Source organism: Microchirus variegatus, assembly GCF_963457635.1.
Source record: "Microchirus variegatus genome assembly, chromosome: 20".
Classification (NCBI taxonomy): domain Eukaryota; kingdom Metazoa; phylum Chordata; class Actinopteri; order Pleuronectiformes; family Soleidae; genus Microchirus; species Microchirus variegatus.
In genome coordinates, this window is record NC_139821.1 from 9642307 (window position 1) to 9665817 (window position 23511).

Below are 23511 nucleotides of genomic sequence, written 5' to 3' on the forward strand. Positions count from 1 at the left end.
GTGACCCCTGTACACAAACAAACACCTACAGCTCGACCTCACAGACAGTACTTCCACTCAGATCCACGTGGGCTTTGGGGCCCCCTTCTCCAGGGGTTAAGAGCATGCGCAGGCGTCTGCTCAGCTGCCTGTCTGAAACACATTAACCTCGAGCAGAGCCTTGGTACAGGCAGCACTTGGCCCCCGTCCCGTCACTTTGACACACATCATGAAATATAACACACAGTTAAACATCTGAGAAAAGCAGCTGTCAGCTACATATAGAGACGAGAGAGAGAATAGCTATCATGAAGACGGGCATCACAATCGTCTCTGTTTTCAATATCACCCGTGTGCGTGTTTAGATCAAGAATAATGTCCTCTGTGCCGGTATTACAGCTCCAATCCAGCTGCCCATATGTTCCACTATTTAGACTCTCAAAATCTCCAGCTGAATGGCTTTGTCCACCTTGCAATTGGATTTTTTTTTAAACCAGCAGTGAGGGGTGAGAGGACACAGCAAGTGCAAAAACACATCTCACTAGCAGATTTCTTTTTTACAATCCTCCCCAGAAAAACACACAAACAAATACACAGTCACACTTTGAGATTAAGGCTTTGTCAGAAAGAAACGGATTTGTCCAGGCTAACACAAGTACAGATGTCTCAATGTGGATGGATTTCCTTTGGGATCATCTCTGCACCCTCATTTGATAAGGGGATGTTTATGTCGCAGAGACAAGACTGCCTGTCCTAGCCCCAGGTCGCCAAGGTAACAGTGTTCTGGCAGAGGGGACACAAAACCCACTTAGCTGAGACGCACACAAAAAACATATATAGAATGAAAGATTTTTCTGATACAGAACACACTATGTGCTGTCATGTTGTGCACGCACCTGATGTTTGAACAAGTGTTTACTTCGTGTACACAACATTATACTGCAGCATGGCAGAGTTTGAAGTAGTGAAATCAATATGATCTTGATCTTGTATCCTGTGGTTGTTAAAAAGGCGTTCAACAGGAAGCCCAATCTAGTTTCAGTCCACGGAGGAATCAAGTAAAACTTACAATAGAGAGGCTGCTATAGAAAATGATTAAACATAGGCTCTCAAAAACATGCAGTGATACATAAGCTTTCATATCTCAAACACTGAAAGTAGAAACCTGAATCTGGTACAATACAAGTACAAGACACTCAACGTGACAATAGCTGAGAATTCCAACCTTTTAGCCAGACCCATAATTTCCCAAACCATACCACATGTGTGATACTGGCTTTCAGGCTGCTCAAACCAGACGTGAAATTACCCCAAATTATCACATCGTCGGGAACTACTAATAATAATGAATTATTATAATTTGTAATTTGATTTTTACAATCAATATGATTTAAAATGTAACAATTTAAACTGTCGATTCATGACCTTTATGACATAAACTCTCTGAATAATATGTACGAGGTAAATGTATTATAAGAGTTCTAATCCCAGACCATCTCAATGTCTTAAACTTGAAAACCTGAAAATTGGTAGACAGAGGAACAATTGTATGGAATTTAAGCTGCGAAAGAAAGAAAAAGATGTATTAGAGGAAAAACTCTCAATAGCACGGCTTTGAGATAGGGATGTTATCATCTCTCAGTGATTCACGGCTTTTTCTATATATATATGTGTGTGTGTGTGTGTGAAACATCCTCCATAGGAAATGACAAAGTAGCCCGTGTCGTCAGTGTGAGCTGAACACACAATCCTCCATAGAGGGTTTTCAAGGCAATGGAGGCTTAGGAGTGTACAAAGTTGGCATTTAGCATTTTAATCTTGGGATGAGTCCGACATTGTGCAGTGGAGCATGTTAATCTGGTTCCCTATTGACCCTTGATATCATTGATATCATCCACATCACACAAATGGACTGAGACAGACAGATAGAGCACTGGAAACCAAACTTAAAAAAATGCACTTATCTAGGCAAGAGAGTGCAAGATTACCGATAAAGATGAAAAGGCAGCGCTAAGAGAAGTATTTAGAAGGATGATCAGTTAAAAGGATAATCAGAGAGAGAGAGAGACTGATGGGGGGTGGAGGTAAGTGAAAGAGAAATGTGTGGATGTGTGTGTGAGAGGAAGAGAAAAACGTGTGTGTGATATAAAGAGGGTCAATGGCTTGGGTCAGGCATCATATGGAGAGGCAGATGTTGGAACATATTGTCCTGGATTACCGTGATTTACACCGGAGAGATGGATGGATGAACAACAGAGAGGCAGGCATGGAGGAGGCAAGAGAGGAGGAACAGGGAGAGAAGAGAGACAGGAACAGCTGAGAGAAGGTAAACGGGAAATCAGTCGAACACCTCATTTCTCGACAAAACCTTATCTGGGTGAGAGAAAGAGCACAGCAAAGCATTTTCCTCACACGTGAGAATTGCTTTGGTGCTTGTATCTCCTTCTCTGCCTCACAGACCTCTTTGAGTTGCAAGGAAATGCCATTTTGTGATAGCAGTGTTGGATCGATGTGAAATCAATTGGCAGCAAGGATAGGCGTCTCTAGTTAAGAAAATTCTGCTTCTGAAGATGTAATTAGAAAAGGAAAAATGATTTTCACTGTATCTTAAATCTGTACATTCATCAATGTCCTATTGTTGGTGTAAAAGTTTGTGTCACCGACTATAGGAAATTCGGCTAATATATGGGGAAAGCTACGTTCTTTTTTAAATTATTTTTAATACGCTCTTCTCAAATGACCACCGTCGTCTCCTCTTTGTGGGTTTTTGATCATATTATTTCAATCATAAGGTGTTGAGAAAATGAGAAACCGACTAAAAAGATATAACGTCAGGTTAACACTCTTCAAACACTCATTTAGTCAAAAGACGGACTGTAGCTCAGAGCAATGTGGTGAGACAGACAGGAAGTGAGACAGACAGGAAGGCAGAGAAGAATCCATTAAGATCCATACAATAGTCCTCGTTGTCCACGTCAACAATAGAGCTCCAACTGCTCTGAAGGGCCGCTAACTCTGACAACAAAGAGCAGACACGCTGGTAATCTGACTAAAGCTGCAGATTATTGACCAAGACTCACTCTATCTTGTACACACACACACACACACATGCACACACAGCATCAATAGTACTAATACCAAACAATCACCCTTTGTCTTCACCCAAAGAACACCAATTGTTACACTTCACCTTTTCATCTCTTGTCGACAGAACTCAAGGTGGACATCCCTACACACACACACACACACACACACACACACACACACACACACACACACACACACACACACACACACACACACACATACTTATAGACACACATTGTGGTACAGATGCACACATTAAACAGTAAACAAAAAAACATGCAGATTATTAGCATTGATGTCACATAAATGGATAAGGGATAGAAAACTGGTCATAATAGCTCAAATGGACACACACAAATAAACACACACACTCACTCTGTGTGTGCACGCATGTGTGTGCGTCTGCTTGCGCCTGTGTGAGTTTGCTTCTTCAGTCACCCCAGGGGGCTTTGCGCTGTCACTTCCTGTTTGTTGACATGCATGTCGTCGTGGCGATGCTCTGGGCGAGCTCCGCAGTGCCTCTGCAGCGTCTGTGTGTGTGTGTGTGTCATTGCTGGCCCATTGAGCAGGCTTTGAGTGACAGGAGCTGGCCTTGTAATGGAACTCAATTCACTCCACAAATAAAGAGGCCTTTGAACCACTGGTCCGAATATGGCAGGACACACACACACACACACACACGCACACACTCTGCCTGTGGTCCACTCGCAAGGGAGTTTAGCTGGTAGGGAGAGAGGGAGGGTTAGGGGGCGGGGGATGGCGATCTGGGGTGGGGGTTCATGCTTGTCTGCACCACCACCACCACCACCCTCCCCTTCCCTTCCCTCCACCACTCTCTCTTCCATCTCTCTGCCACAGTAAAGCTAATTGAAGAGAAATGGGCGAGTGGAGGCCGATCTGATCTCGGCGAGCTGGTCCTCCACGCTGCTTCCATGTAGCTCGCCAGAGCATGACCAATCTTCCACTGATTTCTACATCAGCTGCAGCACACGCAGCCGACTGCATCCACCTTGATTACCATTGTTCCTTTCAGTGTCAGATGCTGTGGACACAGGTTTTATTTCCCAAAATTAGGAAAAACCTCATCGATGCGTTTCATAAAAGTTAGAATGTTTTATTTTTAAGAGAGGAAATGGTGACTTCCTTATTTTAAATCTTATGAAAGGGGCTAACAATAAAGCTCTCGGGTGCATAAAAGGTGAAAGAAATCAAATGTGAAGAGAAGAACTTGATGAAAAGGTTTCAAATGTTGCTGTTATTTCACTGTTGCGTCGTGAATTCACTTGTTGCCACGTGTGAGTGACAGTCAGGTGGAGCTTATTTCACATTTAAATGTTTTCTTCCAAAAAAAAAGTAGTCCTTTGTGAGTGTGTGCTGCCAATTTGAATGTCTCCTTTTTCCCTGCTTGTATGAAAAAAGATAAATGTCTTTATTTAAGATAGCATAGCAGACGCTAATGTGGCTGTCAAGGGAGATACAGAGAGACACACACACACACAGAGAGAGAGAGAGAAATAGCAGTGACAGCATCTCTTCCTTGTCCATTTGCATAAACCAGTCTTTGTTTGACGCTGGTGGCCAGCAGCCAAGCTCCAACAGAAGGACGGAAGTTAAACTAAAAAAAAAAAAAAGGAATGGTCCTCTTCCAGAAAAATCTTTAACCAGAAATAAATAATAACAATTATAACTATTCAAAAACAACACAAACACGCACACATCAGTAACTTTTCACCAAAAACAACCGTTGTGTTGCTCTTCAGAGCAGGGGATAACTATTCTGTGAGAAACAAAAACGGCATCTTGGAAATTTGTATTAGCCGACATGAAAGTAATTGAGCTTTATGGGATGATTTCGAGGGAGTAGAATCATTTATGAATACTGAAGCTCCTTCCAAGTTGTGAATATTATGTTGTGTCTGTTGCTGTGGAAATACTGGCCAGAGACTGTTTTGTGTGATACAATTGTATTGCATAAATATTCCCAAGATTGTTCACACCATAGCGGCTCAAACCATAATGCTTCCATTTAATTGGAAATTAATTAAATACATAAATAAATAAAAATCCAGAGAGAAAGTGTTCCCTTTTTCAGTCAGCAGTTATTGAATCAGTTTGTCTTTTTCTCAGACTATTTTATAGCGTTTGTGCGTCTCATTGTCAGTGCACTAAAACAGAGTGGGACACAAGACAATTGTGGCATGTCTCATCTGGCATGTAGCTTCAAGAATTCTCCACCCTCTCTCTCTCTCTCTCTCTCTCTCTCATTCCCTCTGCATCATCACTTTTTTTTCACCTTGAGCGAGAGCTGGGCTCTCCGCCGTGACCTCGATAGTTGGGATGTTTTCCCTTTCTCCCACGATGCACCTGGAGGGGACATGGCCATCTCTGGGCCTGTCACAGAGGCTGTTAGCGCTTCTCCCAGGGGGTGAGGGAGGGGGTTGACAGAGGAGATGTCCCTCTCTGTCTCTCTGTCACACAAATACTGGCCTGGCCACTAATGGCCTCTTCTTCCAGAGCTTTTTAGCCACCATCTTCTTTTTTGTTTGTGTGCTCTCAAGTATTCATTTATTCATGTTGTCCCTTTCTTCTCCTTTTTTTTATCCTCCCACCCCCTCCCTTTATCTGATATCTTCTCTCTCTCGTTTTCTCTCCCCCCTCTCTCTCTTTCTCCCTCCCCTCTCTACCTGCAGCAGTTGTATGCTGCTCAGCTGGCAGCCATGCAGGTTTCCCCCGGGGCCAAGCAGCACGGAGGCAGCCTGCCACCCCAGAGCAACCTGGGCACACACTCACCACCCACCAACACACACCTACAGAGTGACAAGAGCCACAGCTCCCCACCACCACACAAGACTAAGGTAAAAGAAAAGTGTGTATGTGCATGCTGTGTGTTTAATTCTAGACCTGCCAGTGGAAAGTGAAGGTGTTTTTTTTTAAGTCCATTCTCGGAAACTGCATTTTCAAATCAACTTGTTTTGAGTATTATCCAAAACAAAGTTTAATTTGTCTTTCGGATTCTAGTGCCAAATTCTTTATTTCAAGATAGACACACATTTCTGCTGAAATGTAAATGTGTTTTCACTTTGTAAAACCTCTGGCCTTTCTAGTGTTACAGCACAGATTGATTGTCGTTCACTGCACTGCATGATCTCAATGTGCCTTTGTTCGTGTACTTTGTTTTTCCTTATCATACAAGTGTCATAAGCAACAGCCAGCTCCTCTACTAATGCACACCTAGGTACAACTAGATCTCACAGGCACCTCTGCCCAAATCAAACTCTCCAACTTTATCACAGAAGTCCAGCTGGTATCTGGTCATGGTGGACTTCAGATGTATTAGTGTTTGTGCCGTTTTCTCGGCTGGCTGCCCAATAGGGCCAAAGGGAGGCCTTGTGTCCATTCAAGTGGAATTCTATGAATAACTGGTGGACTGTTGAAACCTGCATTACCTCCCCACACACACACACACACACACACACACACACACACACACACACAGGCCCACAACCATGACCCCTGCTGTCCTCTTTCTGCCCCAGGATCTTCCACAAGTGCAGTGGTCAGTCACAAAACAGGACACACACACACACACACATGATTCGTCTGTCTAGGATTGGAACAACACTATCAAAGCCCCACAGAGTTTGTCAATCTGAATTCAGATTTGTTCTAACCCCAGTTTCTATCACATAAATCAAAGTTTCCCATCTCCTCCTTTTTTTCATTTTCTTCTCTTGTCTGAACTCTCCCCTTCTTTCTTCTACTACTACTTTTTACGACTACTTCTGCTTTCCACTTTCACATCATTTCTTTTGCTATCTGCAATTGAATCATCCCACTTCTTGTTATTGACCTGTGCAGCTCCTGTCTTCATATTCTTTTAAGAATGCGTAAACCGTATTCTGGATTTACTACGGGCTACAACTTTGTTTAAAACTTCACTTCCTCATTGATTCTTATCAGATTTGACCATAAGCTGTAAACAAACAGCCATTGTTGCTTCTTATTATTATTACTCACTTAAACTTAAAGTAAACTGCAGAGAGAATCAACTTCACGTGCATCCCCAGTGTACCTGAATGGTCATGTGATGGCCGTATAAATATAGACCCAGATTACATCCGAACCTGAGCAAAACTGTTAATCTGGACACAGATCCCTTTATCTTAAAACACCTCACTATTGCACCATTAGGATGAACTTCAGGTAGTTAAGAGTAAAGATCATCAATGACCCCGGAGCATGCGCCCACATCCCTCACCTTCTCACACACACACGTAACCATCCCTCTTCACTGATACACAAACATTTATTACCATATATATGGAGTTAGGCTGACAGGCAAGTGCTGCAGCTCATGGTGAAGGGAACATGGGTAAGCTGTAATGGCTCCCCCAGTCCAGCAAGAGTGGCAGACTTGGAGTGGACCCACATGGATCCTGACTGGCTTCATAGAGCCAAAATAGCCGATTGACCGCAGAGCTCCTCATGGAGGGACAAACTTTTTTCTTTTGTTTTCCCATTTTCTGTCCCTGTCAGTCACTCAGCATCCTGCTGGTCTTTTTTTAATTGCTTTCATTCAGTTCGTCTCAGTCTTTCTTAAACTCTCTCTCTCTCTCTCTCTCTCTCTCTCTCTCTCTCGCACGCTCTCTGTTAGAGTGACATGTATATTTCAGGGGTGTGTTTCCCCTGTGGACTTTATCTCAGGTCTCTAGTCGTTTAGAGACCTGCTGCCTGCCACTGCTCACAGCTGTTTGGTCTCAGGCGCACAACGCTTAAGTGCTTTACCCTCGGGTGAAACGCGCACACACACACACACACACACACAGGTGTAGGACAAGTGGACAGGTTACCGGCTAGAAACCACCCAAAGCCCGTCCCACACAGACACACACCACGTCAAAATCACTGCAGCATACATGCAGGTTTCTTACACGCAAGAGTGGATTTTAAGATGCATGCAGGCATGCATACAGACTCATACAATAGTGCAGATCAAGCTATGCACCATATATACTGTATATAGTGCATTCACTGACCTGCATCAATTGCAATTGCAAACATGCATTGGTGGAAAGTAACTGAAAAAGTACATTACGTACGTACCTGTACAACTGTGTTACACTGTTATATATTACTTCAGTATTTGGAATTAAAAATAAATATATTCTCCTTCAGCTCACCAGCAACACTTACATTACATTTGCTTTAAAATTCAGAATATCAAGTCAATATATCAATATAAGTATATATATAGTACTCAATATAGTAGTAGTATGTAAATAAAATATATAATCATATAACAAAAAATATTTTATAAAAATTGTCATATGCAAAGCAAACAATGTACTTGAAATACTGTACATGCTTGCTCTGAATCCCTTATATGAGCCAGTCTAAATAATGCTAATGTATTATGTAAAACCAGTTTTTTTAAGTAATGAATCAACAATTTAGAAGGTAAATAATGACTTAACACATTCACAGAAAGTAAGAAGCACAATTACATGCATGAGTTAGCGGTGTTTGAATCATTGCCACGTACTGGGAGAGACAAATCTGTCAAATCTGCTTCCTTTGTGTCATCTGCTATCTGATAGAATTAAATATGACAATATAACTAATATCCAAAAAGTCAAATATAGCCGGAAAGAAAAGAAGTGAGATGAGAGGGGAAGACTGAGGGATGCCGTAAGAAAGGTACATGTAAAGTTCTTGATATGGGCATCAAAGCGCACACCCACACACAGACAAAGATATGGCCAGGGTAAACAACAGTTGTGCACACACTTGTCCTGTTAATTGAACCATCAGCCTCTGTGGTAAGATGCAGAACCCTGATGTCGTTTTCTTCATGTCTGCATCGACAAAAGTGACACACACACGCACACACATTATCACTCTCCCCTGCGCTCTCTCTCTCTCTCTGTGTCCCTCTGGCTCTTGCTGTCACTCTGCATGTTTTTGTCCACAAAGCTGGAGACTGTTTCATCAGCCAAGAGAGACAAAAGCAATTGTATTAATTCTAGATTGCTTTAGAGGCCTCACACACACACACACACACACACACTCATGAGATACAGAGCTTGCTGAACAATCTCACACACACACACACAAAGTCGGTCCAAGCCTCTCAGCTCCACTGTCTAAACTAATTCCTCCACAGTGGCATAATGCAGGTTGGCCACCTTCCCACCATAGGATTTGGCTTGGCTCAGAGAGGAAACTCCCCCAGCCACTGTACAAGAGGCGGAGGCATTATCTATTTGTAATAAATATTCAAACGCGTTCCCAGCCAAAGCCGCACATAGTGTGGGTCAGGACTGAGAAGATCCTGCTCAGTTTTTCTCTCCTCTGTTCTCTTTTCTATGTCTCCGGCTCATTGTCTCAGTGAAGGCATCTTTGGGGGTCTTCTGTCTATTTAGAGAGAAAGACCCCCCCTAATGAAGGACAATCCGGTTAGGCCTCGCTGCACACTAACGCACACACACATACACGCACAAAGTTGAGATCGTACACAAGCACACACACACAGGCTCATACACACACACACACACACATAGAGGCTTAATTGGAAGGGTTTAATTGAGTTGTGAGGGGCTCATAAGGCTTAGTATGACTCAAGGAGTGGGAATCAGGGAAAGTCGGCCCTAATGAGTAGAGATACCACACACAGACACACTGTGACTTACTCATTCTCTCTTTTTGGATCCCACTCTATGCTGGAATGTGCAACTTTTAAACAGCAATTGGAAAGAAAAGGAAACTTAATGTTTCTGATTTATTGACTGGTTTAAGTTGAAGTACAACAAGTCTACACCTGTGATGCCAAAAACAGACAATGATCGTGTACTTGTGAAAATGAATCAATGGCACATTAACACTGTTGCTGTGCATCTTGTTTTTTATTGGTGGGCCCCTTAAGTCATCCCTTGCTCCATGTTGTGTCTGCCTTTTAATTGCAGAGTTTTAATTACACAGAGTGGTCTGTGTACATCTGCTCCTATGGCGGTCTAATTCCTTCCTTCCTGTCATGTGACCCTGCAAGACTTCCTCTGATTGGATTAGGTCATCAGCAGGGGTGATGTTGCCATGACGATTAAAGTAATAACAGCTCACGGGCTTCATGTGGTTTTCCACATGCCGATTCATTTAGAGTCCACAGTCTGTTCCATGTATTGTGTGCTGACATCAATTTGATTGAGATAAATGGGTGCACATATAAGGCAACAGAGCATTATTATACATGGCTCTGGCCTTAATATACAAATGCTGTTGACATCAATTACGCTGACCTCAGAAAACCAATACTTGAAAAGATGCAGTTGCAGTCACAGCTGGGCTGCGAGTGTGTGTGGTTGTCTTTGAGGCAGAACGTGCTGCTGGTCCCTCGTGTCTAATGGAGCAAGTGCTCATTGAAGTGGCAGACAGCCCTCTGTTCTGTTTGCTGTTTGATACATTGAGATGTCGCGTGTCTTTAGTTTCCCACAGCTGTAAAGACAGTGTTGTTCTTCCTGAATGATATACAGAGGAGTCTGCAGTAGTTTTCATAATGAGTTCATGATGTGCCTTGCCCTCACATGTTTGATTGTTACACTCGCTGGCCATATTTGAAGCATGTCATCGAGCAGCATTATACAGTAATGCATGCTAACTGGAGCCTGCATGTGAAGCGTGCATGTGCGTACGTTGTGTCCTCTCTGCCTTGTATGATGGGTTACTTTGCTGTGATTGGCCTGTTGGTCATTTTGCATGTCAATGTCCTTGGTTTGCACATACTTATGTGAATGTTTGTTTTTGTTTTGTGCTGTTCATTTTTCATATATGGTGAGCTGTTTGGACACAGGCAGTGGCATGCACCTTGATATCAGTCCCACCAGGCTTGCATCAGATCGCTGTGCATGGTCTCCAGTTTGATTAGTGCGTGTCAAAGCCTTGAGTGCAGGTTGTATCGGTGAGGGAGGGCGAGGTGTCCCTCTGGTCCTCCCGCTTCCAAATTGCTACGGTGGTCACAGCAGGCGAAACTGTGCTGTTTTGGTTTTTGCAGGACAGTGAGGGTGCACAGCCACTGAACCTGTCGGCCAAGCCTAAGGCATCCGAGAGCAAGTCACCCAACTCCCCCCCAACTTCCCCACAGGTCACTGCTGCTGCTGCTGCTGCCACCAAGCTGGGCCCTGCCAGTTCCATGAAGCAGAGCATCGCTCCCTCCAGCATCGGAGGACCACCAACCAGAGTCAGCTCAATAGGTAAATGGACCAAGTGTCCATCTCACACTCACACACACACACACACACACACACACACACACACACACACACACACACACACACACACACCATGTTTACATGATGTTTTATTATTATAATAATAATTATTATTATTATTATAATACAAGTCTGACTAAAACCAGAAGTTTATGGATGGTAGAAATAAACAGAGTAGCACTCAACATGAACCAACTAGCTGTCACCCTAAGGTTGTTTTTGGTCTGTGACATTAAAGGTCACCTGGAAAACACCTTACTCTAACAAGTTTAGGGCATATTGCCATCTAGTGTAGCGGAGGTACACATCCTTCATTCAATACATCAATTCTCCTGCTTGTGCTTGTATGCTGGGACAAAGACGGCTAAATAGCTGTGCATGGAAATGTTGTGACTGAGGAAAGGAAGGGAAGTGGTCATCGCCACTTATAAAAAATGTGTTACATTTTAAAAAGTGTTTGCAAATTGTTCACTTAATGAAAGTAAACGAAAAAAGAATGTTTTTTTCCTTTTAGTGTTTCCATTGTTCTTGTGCCAGTGCTATAATCATACCCAGTCATATGCACACATACATACATAATATATGACATAAATGAATCACTATTTTCTGCTCTTAATCAATTTTTCACGCAACACTGATAGTTCAAATATTGCACATATGTAACAGGCTATAATTAGTGTGTTTGTGTTTTTTTGTTCCATGTTGCTATTTGCCTCAGGGCTGCTTCATTGTTATGTGTTTATTAGTAACTGAAAGAGACAGAGAGACAGAGTGAGGGGAATGGGGGAGAGAGAGAAATGGGGATTAGCACTTTTTTTTTTCCAAGCGATGAAGTGGGGTATAATAAAGAGAGGAGCACATGACAGACAGGAGGTATCACCAATAAGATTAGACAAGCCTCTTACATGAGCCAGGACAGCGCAAACACCCAGCGTTAATAACACAATGACAACACACACACACACACACAGTCCACCCCCTCCTCCTAACTGCAGTTAGTCATTTTTTTCTGACTTCTTGACTAATCTCACTGTTTTTCAACAAATCGCCGGATTTAATATCAGATTAGTGGATTTGCAGTCCCAGATGTTTTTTGTTCAGAAAAATGGATTATAGTGTTTAAAGTTTGTGTGTTATCCAAGCGGAATTATTTGTGTGTGAATACCAGTTTATTTTGTGTTGCAAATCCCAGTTATGGTGTAGGAATTCATAATGTTCCATCTGTTGCCACCGAGTTAAACTCAGACACTGGCACATTTTGTAATTATAGTTCATGGTCGTATGAGGAATCCTGTTACAAGTTTAGAGAGGACAGAGGGTGTGCACAAATTAGAAGAGTCTGTGTGTGAGTGTGTTCAGGTGATTTAAATTAAGACAGATAAAAAGATACACAGATTGGAGCTGATGTAGACAGATCTAAATCATTTTTATTCACATTTAATTTAGATTTTTATTTTGATTCTAGTTGAACTTATATTTAAATTTAGCCACATCCCACATATCAATACTTCCTCCACATCACATTGTATTAAATTAAATTAAATTTAGCATGATGTTTTACTGAGTATTTATAGAGAACAAGGTAATTACTTTATTAACTGGGCTCATTTAATCATAAGAAGAAAGTGTCTCGATGGTGCACCTTTCTTTCTTTGTTGGCACCTACCATTCCAGAGGCATGTTCCCCCATCTGTGACTCCTACCATTCATCCATCCATCCATCCATCAACTCAAACTTAACTGAAGGACTGTCAATGCCAAAGCCGAACTTCATTCCACTGTTTGTCCCTGTTATAACAAACTGCAGTCATCTCTCTGCCTGAGTCTTTTTGTGCTGTGTGTGTGTGTGTGTGTGTGTGTGTGTGTGTGTGTGTTTGTGTGTGTGTGTGTGTGTGTGTGTGTGTGTGTGTGTGTGTGTGTGTGTGTGTGTGTGTGTGTGTGTGTGTGTGTGTGTGTGTGTGTGTGTGTGTGTGTGTGTGTGTGTGTGTGTGTGTTGTGTAAAGAGAGACCCCCCCTCCTTGTCTATTTGGGTCACATTCACTTGTCTAGATGGTTGGAATTGCTGTCAGTCTGAGAGATACTCGCACACTTTCATGTGCAAAACAATATCTATCTGCCCCCCTCCCTCTTATTTGACACCAGATTAAAATTGACACCCGATTCCGTCGTCTCCCTCCTCTGTCGTCTCCCTATAACCCCCCCTCCCCTTTGGCCCCACTCACATCCAGATTTTCTGGTTATGACTTTTAAAAGAGTACACATCTCTGTCATTACAATCTGAAGCTGGTAATCTGGCCTGAGATGGCATTAGCAGTGCGGATTAGCGCAGATAAAGGCCCCATAAGTCAGCCACGGCTCTTTGTTAAGAGCTAGCATGGCTGATAGATGGAGGTGATAGTGGCGCACACAACACACACACGCTTTCACACAGTCAGAGCAGATGCCTCGGACGCCTCATCGGCGGCTAAGCTGCGGAAATAATAGGAATAATAGGTGGCGAGGAGGAGCGAGGAGATCTGATGTCTGTTTAGCAGCAGGGCAGATGTTCTCAAATGGGGAAATTAGCAGGACTTTTTAGCCATTATGAGTCATCTGGTCAAAGTAGAACTGTGAGGGTTCACATGAAAACTGTGTGCGCGAGTGAAGCCCAAGTTGTCATGTGTGTTTGTTTTTGTTACCTCTTAAGGACCTGTTCTGGTATACTTACACTTACCTTGTCAGGACCTCATGGGGCCAAAGCCTGGTCTTCATGAGGTAGAACCTCATTTCTGAGGCTGGGGTTAATGGAAGATGTGGATTAAGGTTTGGGATAATACTTTTTAGGCTGGAAAATGTCCTAACAAGATTAGCTGTGCAAACCTGTGTGTGTCTGAGACGCACACACACAGATGTGCTGGGAAAACTTTCTCATCAAGTGTATGTTAATGTCTTTACCTTATGGTACAGGGGAAGATTTATTCCATCTGAAAACCTCCTATCAGCTTCTGAAAACACACAAACACACATGCACAAACAAAAAAGTATCAGTGACTTTCATTGACAATTTATTTTTTACACGTATATTTTTACAAGTATGAACAAAATAGAAAGCAACAAAAATGTATATATTTCAATGTTTTAACACTTGTAAATAAATAAGCACATTAAATAAATGCATGTCCTGTTTGTGCGCCTGTGTCTCAGCAGATTTGTTGTCCTCGCTGTCCTCGACAGCCTACCTTAGCGACCATGAGGCGGTGACCAAGGCCTTCGCCGAGGCCCGGCAGATGAAGGAGCAGCTGAAGAGAGAGCAGCAGGTCCTGGATGCCAAGGTGGCCGCCGTCAGCAACCTCAGCCTCAACAATGGACGCACAGACAAGGTAAATCACTTCAAATGATAACATAGTCACATAGTGATATCATTTTGTGTGGAACAATTTCCATGATAACTAGAAATATTTCAGTGTATTTCCATTAATATTTTGCCGTAAACCACTGATAATATCACAGCTTGGAACATATGGTGTAGCATGTAACCCTTTAACTTGGATTAATTAGAACAATGATTCACTCCTGAAGTAATGCCCGGAATGAAACATAATACTGTGTTATTACATCCAGTAAAATAATCATTATTTTTTGTATTGATATATTTATTTTAAAAGGATAGTGTGAAATTAAAACGTACATGTGACCGTTTGATTATGTCTTGAAATTAAATAATTACGTCTTTTGGACCACTGAGTGTAAAAATCAGTGAGTGCAGAGCTGCTTTTAGTCGACTTTTGATATTGTTTTTAAAAGAGCTGCAGCTCCTCGTGTCATTGTGCAGAGTCTTCTGCTTATTTGCAATAGAAAAAGAAAATTGTTGAAATTAATAATCTACAACAGCAAAATACAACAAAGGGTTGTTGTATTTGGTTGGAAATTGTTTTGGTTATTTTGTTGTTGTTCAAACCTAAAAATTCAGACGGTATAAATTCTCAAATAAGAAAGAAAACAACAACATTTCTATAAAGTCGTCGCAAGCTGTATGTTCAGTGTAATAATTAGTCTTGCTTTATGCCGTCGCTGCTGCACTATGTAGGAGGCTAATCAGTGCACATTGTGCTCACTGAAATGTGCTGAAGCTAAACAGGGCTAGATAAGGTGAAACCAGAGGTGTCTCAGAGGTAATGAGTGTGTCTGTAAGGCACACTGCGGGCTTGTGTGTGTACGCGTGTGTGTGTCAGAGTGGAGCGTCGAGGAGAGGCTAATGTGAAGTGACGGCACCGGCTCCTCAGCAGCGTAGCTAAATTGTGGTTATTTGTTAAACACATAGGGAGTCGAGTGTGCGCACGCACACACACACAGCAACTGTGCGCTTGAAGTGTCTACATCGCTGACATTCAACAGCTCTGTCTGTTTCTGTTTCAAACAGTTCAACCTTTACTGCTTTTCTAGCCCAGGTGCATTGAACCACGTGATTTAAACAGAGAATAGACGGCAATAAACTGTAGGTACATTGGAAAAGCTTAGATTTACTGTCTACAGGAAGTGTGATCAATTCTGCAGCTACAGTTTACTGTTTAATAGGAGCATATATATACAGATACAGCGTTTATTCCCTCAGATGGAGATCTTTAGCCATTTAAATCACGAGTGGGGGATCAACACATTTTCAATATAGGGCTGGACTATAAGGTTGAACGAAAGTTTCAAATTTAACAGTTATAACACTAAAATGTCATCGTTTGGAAAGCTATTCAGCATCGGCCTGACTAATGATTTTAAAAAGAAAAAAACACTTGTTAAACACAGACATAAACAGCAATTATGCATCGTGTCACACATAATATTCATATATAGAACCTTTTTTCCAGTAGGCTACTGTGCAAAAGTCACCACCAGTGTTAACCCATGGACAGTTTGCTAATACTGTATATATTATACATATTATATATATACTGTATAAATGATGGGATCAACTTTCAGTCACATCATTATAATAAATGCCACAGATCACAGAATTTGACAGAGCTGGTGGTGCCGTGAGACTTCTATAGTACTATTTATTAATATTAAAGAAAATGATATCATGATAATGAAACTGAATTATTACTTTAGAAGTTATTATTCTTTCTTTTTTTTAGTAAACTGCTGTTTTATCAAGAAAGAAGAGAAAAGAAATAGTTTGTTATCCTTATTGACACAATTGTAATAGTAAAACATTCACAATTTAACATTACATCTATGTTATATTACTTTACGTTAATATTAAAATCATGTCAGGCTATGATGATTTTATTTTTGATTTTGTTTTTTCATACCATTCTAAAGCCACTCGCTCTGCCTCACTGCTGTTCCCTCAGCCCTTTGGCTTTGTGCTACACGAGTGTGAAGTGAGCGAGCGCTCAGCATTCAGAGAGCACAGTGTCATCTCAGTGACACTCAGAGGATTAGTTTTGTCGTTACTTTGTATCTTGGCTCCAGTGTCAGCCATTCAATCCACTTTTCTCATGTACTATACTGGAGCTTAATGTCAGACTAGGCCGTCATCCACTCTGTCTCCGTGTTCATCTCTGTCGCTGGCCCTCTCTCACACACACACACACACATTGCATAAAGCCTTTTGTAACAGCACATTTAATCTGAAAATCTGAAACTGTGCCCTTTTAGGCTTGAGTGAGGCTGATCAGCTATAATAAGTGATTCACATATATAATGACTAAATCATTGCTAACACCCAACTGAAGATTATTTTTCATTTATTAAAATTCCAAATATTTTGCGATGAAAAGAATATTTTCCACAGGGCGTCTGTGGCTTTTCTTTTCTTTTCCATCTCCCCTGCCTGTCATTTAAGCCACATTTTTTCCGATCTGGGGGAAATTATCTCTAACAATTAAACTCCGTTGGACTAAAAACAGAGGAAATGCATTTCATTATCACTCTGCCCTCCCTCCATCCAGGCAGCCAGCTCGCTGGGGTCATATGTAAATGTAGAGGAACACTTTTTGGAAGGTTGTTTTAGAAGACGATGGTGTTTTGGCTACTGCTCCAAATCGTATAATTAAACTCTAAAATGCTGGTGCGCCACAGTGCGTGTGTGTAAGTGTATGCGTACGTGTTCGTTCGGCAGCCAACTCCTACTGTAGAGTGTGCTGGCTGTTTGCATTAAGCATGTAAATGCTCAGTAAATCAGCCTTTTATTGGTTGTAATAAATACCCAGGGGGCTGTGCGGCGTGGCCTCACTCTCGTCCTCGCTGCAGTCACTCGTTCTCTCTCTCAATAATGTGTCGACCCTCCGGGGCCTCCGCTAGAGTGAGAGGCGAGCCGCGGCACTTCGCTCTCGCAGGTGGCTGCCAGGAGTCGCTGCACACACACACACACACACACACATATATTATACAGTATACACACACAAAACGGTAAACATCCAAACAACATTCTTACACATGCAAACAGATGTGTTCAGGCATGCAGACGCATTTTAATGTTGACATTAACATTTTCACTGATTGACGGCAAAGTGCACCAAAACACAAACTGTTACTGCTGTTATTTGTTTGATTTCCAATCATAAAAAACAACATTGTAAACTGTCGTCATGTTGCTGTCAGAGTGGAATAAGACTAAGCTGTGGAATATGTTATTGAGATGTGGAAAAAAAGAGTTTGTTCCTCTTCAGAACTGATTTATTTGATTCAAAGCATTTCTTTAGTGAAAGCATTTTTGCTGTGAGTCACTCTATCTCTTAATATTGTACAAAAAGCATCACTACAGCTCCGTGGTTTCTTTCATTCATGGAAGTCAGAGTCGGTGTGTTGCTCACTGAGCGCCTGTAACCGTTTAACTGTGTGTGTTGTTCAGGACAAGGCAGCCTTGGAGAGTCTGAGTCAGCAGCTGAAGCAGCAGGCGGAGGAAAAGTTCAACCACGCCATGCTGGACTTCACCATGAGTGGAGACTCTGACGGTAAAGACAAACACACACACTCATACCTGGAGTCATGTCTCCATAAAGAAGCTATGGAAAAGTTCTCTTATATTTGAGCTAAAAGCTGGATACATTTTGAGTGGATTGAGTGGAATGTTATAACATTTGTTGGCCTTTCCATTCCAATTAATCAATTTTATTTAACCTCACCTCTTTATTTAGTTTTGAGTTAATTTGACTTCTGTGTTCTCCTACCTCCCCCCCCCCACCCACACCCAAGGCTCCCCCAGTGTATCAGACTCCAGAATATTCCGGGAGGCCCGGGGTCGTGGTGGCAGCAGCGAGCCTCACATTAAACGGCCAATGAACGCCTTCATGGTCTGGGCCAAGGATGAGAGGAGAAAGATTCTCCAAGCCTTCCCCGACATGCACAACTCCAACATCAGCAAGATCCTCGGTAAAATGCACACACACACACACACACACACACACACTTAGCCTTTGCCCTACACGTGTCACCACTACAAAAGAAGATGAACGCACATATTTCCCATACACACATACACACACACAAACATAAGCTCACGGTGATTTCCTTACAAGCAGTGGCATTGTGTAAGCTGCTGTTAATGAACGGCTGGGGAGAGCTCGGCTCAGACAAATGATGATATAATTCATTATGCATTAAACAAGCAGCGCGAGGCCGCCTGACATTTCCCCCGGACCGCCGGGATCGTCCCTGACATTTTAAAGAGCTCCTAAGTGTTTTATAACACAGGGAAATCTGGTTTTAATAAGCCTCTCTCTCTCTCTCTCTCTCTCTCCCCCTCACTCGATTGCTAACAGATCGCAGAACATACAAAAAACAGAGAGAGAACAGCCAAGTGCTCACAGCTTTTACCCATTAAACATACAGTAGTCAAGTGCAAATTCAGCCCAGATATGAGACACAGAGGGGAAGACACACGCACGCACACACACACACACACGCTGATAATACAAAAATGTGTGAGCAGAGACTGAGCTCAGAGAGAAGCCAGCAGGTTAAGTGAAGTCCTCATTAGTTCAGATGAGTACCTGTCGTCCTCACTGCTCCTCTCATTAACCTCGCTTTCCGCGATCGGTGTTCTCGTCACCACGTGAAACTTGCACCATTATCTACGTGCACACGTGTGTGTGTGTGTGTGTGTGTGTGTGTGTGTGTGTGTGTGTGTGTGTTTGTACAGCTGAGTGTTAATGCTGTCAAAGGAATGACGTGATGCACATGTGACGCAGGGTCACACGTGTCACACAGACATTTGTTCCTTATACGCGCTGTAATTGATTTCAGCTCCCGTGCACAGGCTCAGTTTAAATCACCTCTTCAAACTGATTTTTAATCATTTCGCTCCTGTAAATTGATCACAACCCTGCTGTAAATGCTTTATTTTCACTTTCACATACTGTGCCGCTATTACACGACACTGCTGAATCGCTCTATTTTTCCTTCTTCGGAGACGCAGAGTGAGAGTTAAACGGCTGAATGTGAGTGTTGACAGTTTTTCCCCCTTCTCTCTCGTGCCCAGGCTCACGCTGGAAAGCCATGACCAACTTGGAGAAGCAGCCGTACTACGAGGAGCAGGCTCGCCTCAGCAAGCAGCATCTGGAAAAATACCCAGACTACAAGTACAAGCCGCGACCCAAACGCACCTGTCTGGTCGACGGCAAGAAGCTGCGTATTGGCGAGTACAAAGCCATCATGAGGTCCCGCAGACAGGAAATGAGACAATATTTCAGTATGGGGTAAGACGCCTGTTTTCCACTTCAACTGCTTAGAAACATGTTTCCAATGAAGGAAACAAGTGTCACATGTTGGCAAAAAGTTTATGCTCAGTGGGGATTTTATGTTTATATGTATTTATATTTTAAAAAAAAAAAGCTGAGAATCAAACTCTTGACCTTGCTGTTGAAAGCACTTTTGTATGTTTGCTTTTAGATTTTTTCATGCAAATAATTAGTAAATCGGCATGAAAAGTGAAGTATAAAATATCCTCTCGAACATTATTCAGCTGATCGATTTGTTATCATTTTTGTGTACATTTAAAATCTGCCCAGCCTACAAGACACCACTATTTTTAGAGATTTAGAACTCCTCAAACATATTTCCTCTGAAGGAGCTATCCATTAATATAATTTGTAAGAAATTAAATAAAAGGTAGACCAGTTTTTCGCTTTTAAATACATCCTACATGAAAAGACTTTAATCTAAAATAACAATTTGTGCATTAGAATATCCAGATTTTGAAAATTAATTTCCTTCAGTTTTTTGTAAAACAGAGCTTGAAACTGATTTTCCCGTGTGTGTGTGTGTTTTACAGGCAGCAGAGCCAGCTTCCTCTGTCCTCAGCGGGCGTCGTCTACCCTGGTGCCCTGTCCATGGCGGGAATGCCCTCACCCCAGATGCCCTCTGAGCATTCCAGCATGTCCAGCAGTCCCGAACCCAACGCCAACCACCACCAGAACCCCCAGAACCTGGGCCTAAAGGGGGACGGGCCTCGCATCAAGGAGGAGGAGCTACGGCTGGACGACAGCAACGGCGACGTGTACGACGACTTCGAATACGAGGATGAAGAGGTCGATTACGCCAGTGATAATGAGAACCATATCACCCAACGGGACCGCATGTGAGACATTCACTTTAAAGCCAATTACTGCTGGTTAACCCCCCCCCCCCCCACCACCACCACCCCCTTCGAATCCTACACCTGCCAATCAGGAAGAAAACTTTCTCTTTTGCCAATCACCGTAAGTCACAATCTCACTCAAACCCTGACCCTGTCCCCCTTCCTTACCGACATGGACTCTAAACAGAGCCAGACCTGCATCCCCTCCTCCCTCTGGAGTCCTGATACCAGCATTTGATCAATCAACTAAAGCACAGGACTTGTCACTCACACTGACTGTTACATGAACTGGAGTCTGGAGGAGGAAGAGACGACCAGAGACGACTCTGAAGCTCGCTGAGGAATATTCACGTACTACTGCAAGAGTTTGCGTCATGCCACAAGTGAGGAGAACTAAAAATCACACTCAGAAAAGCAACCTTTAAAAACCTGTTTGTAGACGAGGAGAGAGACAGAGCAGTGGACCTGTCAAAGGCTAACAGATGACACTTTAAGATGGCGGACCTGTTTGTTATCAAGAGACACTTTTTAAAAAAAACAAAAAAAACAGCTTTTTTGTTCTTTGGTTCTATAATATTCTCACTCAGGTACACGGTGCCAATAAGTGGCTTGTGAATGTGATTTGTTGTTTTTGTGCTTCAAGTTTGAATAATAATAGAAAAAGAGACTTTTCTTTTTCCCCTTTTGTTGTAAAGCACCTGAAGGACATGAGACATGTTTATTTTTAACAAAAAGATATCTTTTCTTCAACCTTGCAGTGTGCTGTCAAAAGTTTCCCCCCCTTTCTATCCCATGTATTGTTGTGACTACCTGCTTCCCCCCCATTTGGAATCCAATGGGACGGTCCAGCCAGGACTGAGCAGTACAGCGAGGACTGTCCCACTTTGACTGGATTTTCAGGGGGGAGAAGGCGAGTCACACTGGTGTTATGGAGCAGACATGAAAGCACTGTGTTGCGAGACAATCCACCAGTTTTCCTCTCGCTCCTTCCCCTCTAACTTGATTTTGTTTAGCGCAGAACATCACTTATCTCTATGTGTGTGTGTGTGTGTGTGTCGTGTACTCGCTTGCTGGGCGTTTGCACGTGTGCTCTTCTTTTTGTAAGTACGCAAAAGAAGCTAAAAAATGTCCACATTACAGAAAGACAGGCAACTGATGCTGCTACTGTTATTTACTGTACCGCGCACACACACACACACACACTAGTTGTTCTGTCCCTCAGTGTTTTCCTGCTCCCTCCGATCACCGTTGTCCTGCTGTCCTCAGTGGACAGAGCTGAGGTGAAGTCAGCCAGTCAGTGTTTCTGTTTGTATTTGAATACTGTATTTTATTATTTCTCTTCAAGCTGCCTCTAGTCTAATAATATTAACAATAATTATAAAGAGGGTCAGCGTTTCTTAAGTTTAGTAAGTTATGTACAGTATAATTTATTTTTCTCCTCTTTATTGGGTTTTTATGACCATATGAAACTATGACAGTCAAAGAGACATTATTCTATTTAGCTGTAGGTATCTTTAGATCTAAACAAGAACTTGTCATTTTACCTTCCTTTGTTTCACATTCTTCGCTCCCCTGTTTTTTTTGTTGTTGATGCGTCCATGCTGTGTTAATCCTCTGGACAGGCGGGTGGGCGGAGTCAGGACAGCGAGCTGGACTGACAGACTGGACACCAGCCCTCCTCCGAGCTGAAGACGTAACTTTTTCATGTCCACGTCCATTTCTGAATAGCACTCATACTCTGCAGTCAGAGAAAAAGAACATGATTTTGTTTAAAATTATTATAAATTTATTTGTAAGGGTTATTATTATAATGTATAATGTGAAGTGTTTACCCTTTTAATTTGTCTTTCCCCGTTCCCCCCTTTTTTTTGGGAAATCAGTTGTTTTCAGTGAACAAAGAAGCCCGTCCCCGTTTATTTGTTTGGCCGCCTCGCTGAGACACAGTGGAACATCATTGGAATGGACACACACACACAATGAAGAGATTATCATGACAACCAAACAAATCCTATGCTGTTGTTTTTGTAGATTTTAGATTTAATTTTCGATTCATGTATTTTTGTTCTTTGTGATAAGTTTTTTTTTTTTCCTCTAAATCATAGGAAAGCAGTGTTTACCATGTTACGAACAACCAAGCTCCACCAACGATGTTCCACTGTGTGTGTGCGCATGCTTGCGTGCGAGTGTGTGTGTGTAAGACATCCAGGCGCACCTACAGTATCTTTATAGTCACTTCTCATCAGGAGCCCTTTGCTTTGTTTGAGCTCCACGTGATGCTACAGGAGCCATGACTACTCTTCAGGTGTGCTGTCACATAGTGATCCCCACAATCATTCTTGTTATAGATGTTTGCCACATAATGAGCCTGTGGGTCTTGAGTTTGCTGTATAGTCACCCCTGCTACCGCGCCATGAGTCAACCTGATGCTGGAGAGAGGGGGAAATATAAAATAAGTGGATTGATCCACTTAAAGGGTGTCTAGGGGTGGGGGGTGGGGGGGGGGGCATTAAGACGTCAATCATCCCTGCTGGCAAGGTCTGTCCCCATATCAAGACAATGAAAATGATATTATTTAAGACAATCAAAGTCATGAGTGGAGCTCAAAACAAAGTAAGAATTATTACA

At 42.4% G+C, this 23511-nt stretch overlaps 1 protein-coding gene across 1 annotated transcript in view; it reads left to right on the forward strand.

The window, feature by feature from the left end:
- The window catches only part of sox5 (SRY-box transcription factor 5), a 77581-nt gene extending 56670 nt beyond the window's left edge, over positions 1 to 20911 (forward strand). The window contains exons 8-14 of the mRNA XM_083906914.1: positions 5674 to 5921; positions 11111 to 11309; positions 14511 to 14686; positions 18160 to 18262; positions 18504 to 18680; positions 19789 to 20005; positions 20581 to 20911. Of these exons, the coding sequence (XP_083763040.1) occupies positions 5674 to 5921; positions 11111 to 11309; positions 14511 to 14686; positions 18160 to 18262; positions 18504 to 18680; positions 19789 to 20005; positions 20581 to 20890 (1430 nt within the window). The 3' untranslated portion in view covers positions 20891 to 20911. The remainder of the gene's footprint in view (positions 1 to 5673; positions 5922 to 11110; positions 11310 to 14510; positions 14687 to 18159; positions 18263 to 18503; positions 18681 to 19788; positions 20006 to 20580) is intronic.
- The last annotated feature ends 2600 nt before the right edge of the window (positions 20912 to 23511 follow it).